The sequence below is a fragment of the Eimeria mitis genome, genomic scaffold, assembly GCF_000499745.2.
Source record: "Eimeria mitis Houghton genomic scaffold, Emh_scaff855, whole genome shotgun sequence".
Lineage (NCBI taxonomy): Eukaryota > Apicomplexa > Conoidasida > Eucoccidiorida > Eimeriidae > Eimeria > Eimeria mitis.
The window spans coordinates 4,144-11,928 of NW_013576298.1; the positions used below are offsets into that span (position 1 = coordinate 4,144).

General features: G+C 48.8%; 2 protein-coding genes across 2 annotated transcripts in view; both read left to right on the forward strand.

The window, feature by feature from the left end:
* The window catches only part of EMH_0023860 (uncharacterized protein), a gene marked incomplete at both ends in the record, with an annotated part of 8,860 nt that extends 4,126 nt beyond the window's left edge, over positions 1 to 4,734 (forward strand). The window contains 12 exons of the mRNA XM_013502209.1: positions 82 to 177; positions 278 to 436; positions 643 to 865; positions 1,039 to 1,286; positions 1,475 to 1,665; positions 1,783 to 1,898; positions 2,289 to 2,368; positions 2,465 to 2,620; positions 2,720 to 3,127; positions 3,310 to 3,585; positions 4,186 to 4,386; positions 4,468 to 4,734. Coding sequence (XP_013357663.1) covers positions 82 to 177; positions 278 to 436; positions 643 to 865; positions 1,039 to 1,286; positions 1,475 to 1,665; positions 1,783 to 1,898; positions 2,289 to 2,368; positions 2,465 to 2,620; positions 2,720 to 3,127; positions 3,310 to 3,585; positions 4,186 to 4,386; positions 4,468 to 4,734 — 2,421 coding nt within the window. The remainder of the gene's footprint in view (positions 1 to 81; positions 178 to 277; positions 437 to 642; positions 866 to 1,038; positions 1,287 to 1,474; positions 1,666 to 1,782; positions 1,899 to 2,288; positions 2,369 to 2,464; positions 2,621 to 2,719; positions 3,128 to 3,309; positions 3,586 to 4,185; positions 4,387 to 4,467) is intronic.
* A 1,510-nt stretch (positions 4,735 to 6,244) lies between these two features.
* The window catches only part of EMH_0023870 (uncharacterized protein), a gene marked incomplete at both ends in the record, with an annotated part of 2,450 nt that continues 909 nt past the window's right edge, over positions 6,245 to 7,785 (forward strand). The window contains 3 exons of the mRNA XM_013502210.1: positions 6,245 to 6,344; positions 6,740 to 6,799; positions 6,913 to 7,749. Of these exons, the coding sequence (XP_013357664.1) occupies positions 6,245 to 6,344; positions 6,740 to 6,799; positions 6,913 to 7,749 (997 nt within the window). The remainder of the gene's footprint in view (positions 6,345 to 6,739; positions 6,800 to 6,912; positions 7,750 to 7,785) is intronic.

Sequence of the window (7,785 nt, forward strand, 5' to 3'; positions counted from 1 at the left end):
AGTTGTTTTCTTTCCGTAAGTTCCGGGCAACTCTCTGCTCATTGTGGAAAACAGGTAACAATGAGTGGACTTGCCGAGCAGATGCTGGCAATAGTCGTCGGCAACGAAGTGCCTGAGTTAGAAAGTCAGCGTCAAGAACTTGTACAGCGCATGAGCGAAGGCCGTCTAATGTTGAAGGTACGGGCAAACAAGTGCATGCATGCCCTCGTTACCACTCCTTACTGCTTTTTGAGTTACAATTATAAAAACGTTTGCCAATTCCTATGGGCACTTGCAGCATCTGGAGAATACACTGCTCCATGAGCTCGCTCACTCGAAAGGAAGCCCCTTAGACAACGAGGACCTGATTGAGACTCTCCAAAATACAAAAACAAAAGCTCTCGAGATAGAGCAATTCCTTGAAGAGGCCAAGTCAACATCCGTGAAAATAGAGGAGGTCAGACTCATATTCTCATGCCTTCCATCAAAAATACTTCAAGATTTAATCGTTGAATCCCCCAGNAGGAGGTCAGACTCATATTCTCATGCCTTCCATCAAAAATACTTCAAGATTTAATCGTTGAATCCCCCAGATGTTCAGCACCACGCAATAAGAAATTGATTAGTAAGTTGCCTCACTGCTGGTACTTGTGTTTGTCACAGAAGCGGCAAGAGTTCTACAGTGTTGCAAAGCGAGGAAGTGTCGTGTACTTTAGCATGGATGGAATGAGAAACCTTTCGCCCATGTTAGAATACTCTCTTGATACATTCTTGCATACCTTCCGAGTAGCCTTACGAGAAGCACGGCAGGACCGAATACTAGAGAACCGCCTAAAAAGCCTTGTTGACAAGGTCACGCAACTATCATATGACTACATAAGCTTAGGTGAGCCTCCCGTTAGCACCCATTCTTAAACTTCCCAACTGCAACTGAAGAAAGGCGTTCCTTTCAGAGGGCAAGCAACTGCTTTTCTTTCGTCAATATCCACTGGCGGTATTTTCTTTTGCATCGGCTTCAGTTAATTCCCTAGCCGCATATTGCTCCCTTTGTGTCTCTAGGTTTGTTTGAAAGTCAGAGACTTATTTTCGCTTTTCATTTAACCACAATGATCATGCGGCATGACGGCAAGCTCCCTGAAGAAGAGCTTGACTTTTTCTTGAAGGGGAGTAACACGATTTCCGAAGGGGAAACGAAGCCCGAGGAGTTCAGCTGGATACCAGACAGTGGATGGAATGATCTGTTTAAGTTAAGCACGGTCAGTCCAGCCTTCCAGGGACTGCGGGAAAACGTCCTCGCCGAGCCCCAGGTGAGCCCTTAACTTTCTGGACGGTGACGGCCTCCTATTGAACATTAGAACAAAGTTTTCCTCAGTACCTATTCATGGCCCTTCAGTTGAATTGCAACTTGCCATAGAGGTTGCCTGCGGGGCTGTGGCTGAACGACGAGGCCAGTGGGAAATGTTCCCTCTAGTAATTGGTGTCCCGGGGCCCTCAGGCGTGGAAGGAGTGGGCAGAAGATGACTCAGCCGAAAAAGCTGACATGCCTGGCCAGTGGAGCAGAGTGCTGTCTCCGTTCCAAAAGTTAATAGTTGTCCGCGTCTTTCGTGTGGATAGAGTCCACAACGCCATCAAACATTTTATTCAGTGGAGACTAAATGAGCACTACGTGCAGTCGCCAACGCTGCAGTGAGGAACTGAGAGCCCCTTCAGGACGCTTATTGAACTTTTATGCAGAGCGATGGAAGTGGACTAACATGACTCATTCCCGGCTGTCTTTATCGTCAAAATATTGCTTGCCTGCAGATACTCTAAAATATATGCGCAGTCCTCCGAGCTTTCGCCAATCCTTCTGATATTGTCCCCCGGTGCCAACCCTTTCGCCGCTGTCTCTGCTCTTGCCGAGTCCATGGGTCTTGCAGGTCAGCCGAGCTACGCCAGATGGGATAAGCACTTCGCTCGTTGCGTTCCATGTTGCACCTCCTGATGAGCCAACTTCAGGACTCCACGCGTTGCCCAGCCATTACGCATACGTTTGATTGTCTATTTTGCTTGTTTTAGGCAACAAATTTCGACACCTTTCCATAGGGCAGGGCATGGGGGAGCAAGCCGGACAGCTCGTAGAAGTTGGTTACCAACGAGGATTTTGGATAATGCTGCAGAACTGCCACCTGCTCCCAGGATGGCTTTCGACGCTAGCTAAATTGCTACAAGGTATACAAAAGGAAAACATTAAGAAGGCACTCACCACTATTTAGTTTCGAAGGCCAGTCATTGTCACTGAGTAAATTGTGCCAGGGATTATTTTGCAGATATGAAGAAGCCACACAACGGATTCCGCCTGTGGCTGACTACGCAACCAACACAAGACTTCCCTCTGAGCATTCTGCAGGTACCTTACTCCAGTCGATGTATTCCCGCAAGATTCTAGTGTGCATTGCCTTCACAAGCTACCTGTCTTCTGATTGGTTGCCTCTGAACATCTCAGGCTTCCCTCAAGGTGGTGACAGAGCCGCCTGACGGCCTACGGGCGAACTTGCAAACATCTTATTCCCTATTCCGCGAAGACGCGTTTGAGCAGTGCGCGCATCCTGCATATCCCACGCTGGTGTACACGTTAAGTTTCTTCCACGCGGTTGTCCAGGTATGCTTAAAGTCCACATGACTTGAATTCGACCACAGAATAGAACCTTGGTGTTTGCAACAAAGCAACAGAAATGACAGTTGGTGATGCGATATACAGGAGAGGCGTAAGTACGGCAAAATTGGGTGGAACGTGCCTTACGACTTCAATGAGTCCGACTTATCGATATCTCTGAGTCTGGTGAAAATGTATTTGAGTAAATCTTCGCGGGGTCCCGAGGGTCTTCCTGCAGAAGGCGAAGGCAAATCTGCTGAACTGCAGCCTGGCGCTCCTCCGCCAACAGCTTCAGATATTCCGTGGGAAACGTTGAGGTATTTGATTGGGGAGGCAATGTACGGAGGCCGTGTGACAGATGACTATGACCGACGAGTGCTTGCAACATACTTGGAAGAGTATTTGGGGGAGTTCGTCTTTGACAGCTACCGGCAGTTTTCCTTCAGTAAAGCCCCCATCAGCTACGCTCTACCCGCGGACAGCTCGAGTGCAGGACACATTGAATTCATAAAGGTATTTGCCGCAGTATTCCGTTACATCTGCACGAAATGCGTTTTCCTAGGAGAAAAGTTGTGCATCCCTCCATAAAATATTCCGCTTCAAATGTAGTTATTCATCTTCGGATTTATACATGCTTTTAAAATTGCACTGCCGCGAAAGAGACGGGCCATGCTTTGGAGCTGTGTTGTCTGCAGAACATGCCCTCAAGCAACACCCCTGAGGTATTTGGGCTTCACACGAACGCAGAAATCGGGTATTTCGTCGAGAACGCAAAAAGCATTTGGCACGGGCTTTTGAAGATCAATATTGCGAACTCCTCCGGGAGCAACAGTGACTCCGCAGTGGGGAGCCTTAAAGAAGAAGCTCTGGTCTCAACTATCTCAGAAATACTCAGTAAACTACCTGAGAACGGCCTCTATGTCTCCGCTGGCCCTGATCCACCAACGCCTACACAGGTTGTCCTTGCTCAGGTATATCACTGTTCGTTGTTTGGTGTTAGCTTAAAGTGCTTCAATTTCAAACCATTTGTTGTAAAGGAGATATAGAGGTTGGGGCAATACGCACGAGAATACATACCAATAACGCAGCAACGCTACTGCTGTTTAGCTGTGTGGGGGCGACTGCAGGAACTTGACCGACTGAACATACTGACGGAAACTATGTCTCAATCGCTCCGAGATCTGTCACGAGCACTTCGAGGAGACATCGGCATGTCAGGAGATCTTGACGCCCTGGCCTTATCCCTGCAAGCAGGCTTTTTGCCCGCACAGTGGCGAGCACTTGCACCCCCCAGTTTGAAGCCTCTAGGCTCTTGGCTCTCTCATTTGATGAGACGAATTGATCAATACACCATGTGGATTACGCAGGCAAGCGAACTCTCCTTTTCCGTGCTCCCTAGTTGCTATGCGCCGGCAGCTGCAGCAACAGCAGGCATCTGGAAAGCTACCTTGTACTACAAAGTCGAGCAAGGGATGGGACCCCCACCTGACGCTCCGACGCCACGCATTTGACGCCTTGCATTCTTCTCATCATCATCATCGTCATCATTATTTGCTCGCTTGTTCCTTCAGGGAAGTCTCAAATGCTACTGGCTGGGGGGGCTCCATATGCCGGACTCCTTTTTGACTGCGCTTATTCAAGTAACGAGCCGCAAGAAGAAGATAGCTCTAGATAAACTGGTGCTCTCTACAGAAGTTACGCAGCTGACTTCATCTTCACAGATTGAAGAGAGCCTGGAGCACGGCGCCTACGTAGAAGGAATGTACATTGAGGTAAACTGCTACCCTTCCCTTTGGGCATCACCGTAACCTGCGTTCATTTATTCAACAGCTGCTTCTGATTCTTCTGTGCAGGGAGCTCGATGGGATAGCTCTCTGGAGCGCTTGGCTCCGCAGATACCTCGAAAGTTGTCTGAAGAAATGCCGCTTGTTAAAGTTATTCCCATAGAGTCGAGCCGCCTCAACATTCGCAGCCTATTGCGCACTCCCGTCTACGCCACAGAAGGCCGCCGCAACGCCATGGGCGAGGGTTGGGTCTTTGACGCTTGGTTGCCTTATTCTGAGCATGCGTCCTTCTGGGTGTTATCAGGGACTGCTCTCGTGCTACAAACAAGTGACTAGTGACAAACCCTGGCATTATAGCTTAGAACTCCTTCAATCATTTTGCGCAGATGAAACTGATTAAACAGTTTCCAACGAAGCAAAAGACAACCCTTCTTTGCTTATATTTTTCATACGAACAAATGAGGGGAAACTGTTCTTTTTAGTACCGGGCTGATGGGCCGCCAGCTTGGCTAACTCAGCAAGGCGAAACTTGTGCTTCAAATCAGTCGATGCGCAGGGTTACCTGTGGGAGTGTCGGAGCATACCAGTGCAAAAGCTTTGCTTTTTTCTTCACTTGCACATTGCCTAACTCGGTTTTTGGATGCGCGCATTGGGTTTCCCCACTCAAACACATAACTTTGAGAACATGAATGCAGGGCAGGCTACTAGCTCAGTCGGTTTCAAACACCCCGTCAGCTCCTTCTTTGCTGCCTCAGAAGAAAAACAAGAAGAAATTGGTGTTTTCCTTCTTCTCTCAATCTACGCCAATATCATGCAAATGCCCCTCGAGTCTGTCCACCGCTAAAGAGTGAATACACCACCGTAGCAATGCTGTACACCGTACTGCATCGGCTGTGTATTTGCTCTTAAGAAGTGTAACAGCCTCCGTAGTCTACCGTGCTGTTGCAGAATAGCCAGTCCGTGTCAATCACCGAACTCAGCCCCCATATGGCAAACTGGACTCCACTCTGTACAACAGTGTTTACAGAAAACACTCTACTGGAAAATTAGTCAACAGTGAGCCGAAGGCTGGACAAAGTGTGTCCCCTGACGTATTCTATTTCTCTTTGCCTTCGCGGCTTACTCTTCTTCGACTTCGTTGGCCATCTCGGTGTTCCTCTGCTCCATCTATTGGAAGGAGAAAACAGGAGAAAACATAAACAACTCAGCAGAATATGTTTTATCTCTGCCGTTTCCCATGTAGAAGTAGCAGTTTTCCTATGCAGTTAAAGACAAACTATAGCTGGCTCTCTTGGCCTGCATCTGTGGCTTTTTCTCAGTTCACACTTCATATTTTTGGACAACCCGGTATCGACAGAGGTGTACTTCGGTCAACCAAACGCCACCAACAGAAAGCAAAGTAGTGTACATAATCAGGGCAATTAAATTTTTGTGAAATATTCGGGGGGTAATGCGTATTTCACTTTCGTCGTTGTCCTATCAGATTTCGTCGGCGGCGGCGAAGGACGCTGCGTCATAGGAAACTGAGACATAAAGTCGGTCATATTCGAAACATAGTTTCCTGGACAGTTAGGTATTTTCTGTGTTGAAGAAAAACAAATTGTTTCCAGTTGTTGTTACAGATTTGACTGGTATATTTTCCGCACAACCCGGAACAGCCGGAAAACCGAGCGCCTGGCGGTCCCCCCCGAGGTTGCTTCAAGGCAGGACCGGTGGAGACTTGTGTTGGTCCACTGAGTCAATATTGCCTCTCCTGTTCTTTATTTTGTATTTCATTTGTTTGTTGTCTTTTAAATCACATTTATCTTTCAAGGGTCTGTCCGTTTACACCCTGCAACACGCCAACATGGGGATCCTCAATGTCTTGACGGCCATCTCAGCCTACGCCCTCTGTGCCGCCGTAGATACCGAGGGCAAACTGCCCCTCTCTGGTACCGTTGCCCCAGGTAATAAAATGTATATTTTTGGCTGTATTGGCTGAATATAAGCTTACCAACAAACGCGCAGTTGGCGAGCACTGTCAGCTTGCCGCCGAGACAGCAGACGAGGAGAGACAGAAACCTGTACCAGAGAATGCGAATGGCGCCTCACGCTACACGAGTTGTTTTCATGCAATTTATAACATTTCCAACTGCCTGGCTGCCAGTGCAGTATTATCAGTCCTCTATAGAGTCCACTGAGATGTTTTCGTACCTCCTAGTTGCGTAGAGCCAGAAGGAATGGCAGGGATGTACTTCAGTTGTTTCTACACAATTGGGCGGTGTAAAAGGTGTTATTCGCTTCACATTACTCCTTTTGGTTTTGTTCGCTCATTGCTTCAATGGATTTGCTTTGCCCGCAGGAGCAGGCGCTAGCACCAACCACGGCGACGGCGACAGCAGGTCTCACGAAGGAGATAACGGTAGGAATTTACACTGAGCGTAGGATTAAACAAAGAAGAAATGTAGCTGATGAAGAGATAAAAGCATAAATTCACCTGGTCCCGTGGCTGCGTTGTTTGTGGGCATCGCGCAGGCAATCTTATGCCGGAAACTCAGAGCAACGAGGACAGCACGAGCGCAGAACCGCCTGCTGCTTCTCCCTCTGATGAAGACATAGGCCGACCTAAGACGGAAGTTCCTTCCACCGCTCCTGTTGCTGCAGCTCCTCTTGCTGGGGATGCTGCTACTGCTCCTTCTCCCTCTGGTGCAGAGCTAGATCCTCCTAAGACAGCGGTTCCTGCTGCTTCTGCTGCATCTCCTCTTACTGCGGATGTTGCTACTACAACTGTTACCTCACCGCCGGATGCAGACTTAAGTAGTATTGAAGAAGCAGTACCTCCTCCTCCTGCTTCTTCTGCAACAGTGCCTGTTGCTGAGGGTGCTGCCGCTGCTGGATCCCATGAGGCAGGGTTCGAAGGAGGCGTCCCCCCTGTTCCTTCAGGCACTGCAACTACGTTGGTGGAAAGAGAAGAGCAGCATGACGCGTCCGCTGCTCCTAAAGAAGCGGACGATACCCGGCCAACGGCAGCAGACAATACACAGCCTACCGCCGAGGCAAACACGGTGAACGTTCCTGCAGCGGGTGGTATCTCTGCAATGCCAGCGAGTATCGCTACACTGAATGCACGGGAAGCGGGAGACGTTAGAACAGAATCACCGGAAACTGCAACAACCGAACCAACAACAACTACTTCACCAACAACTACAACTGTGTCATCTTCAACAGTAACGGAAAAGCCGACCTCGCCCCCATCCACAGCAGCAGGCTCACCTGAAACTCCAGGAACTCCGGGTAGTGCCACAGACGATTCAACTGATGCAGCCACAGTAAGCAGCACGACAGCAGAAGCAGTGGAAAGTAATCCATCAAGTGCGTCATCCTATCTCTTGAGTACAGTGGCTGTCT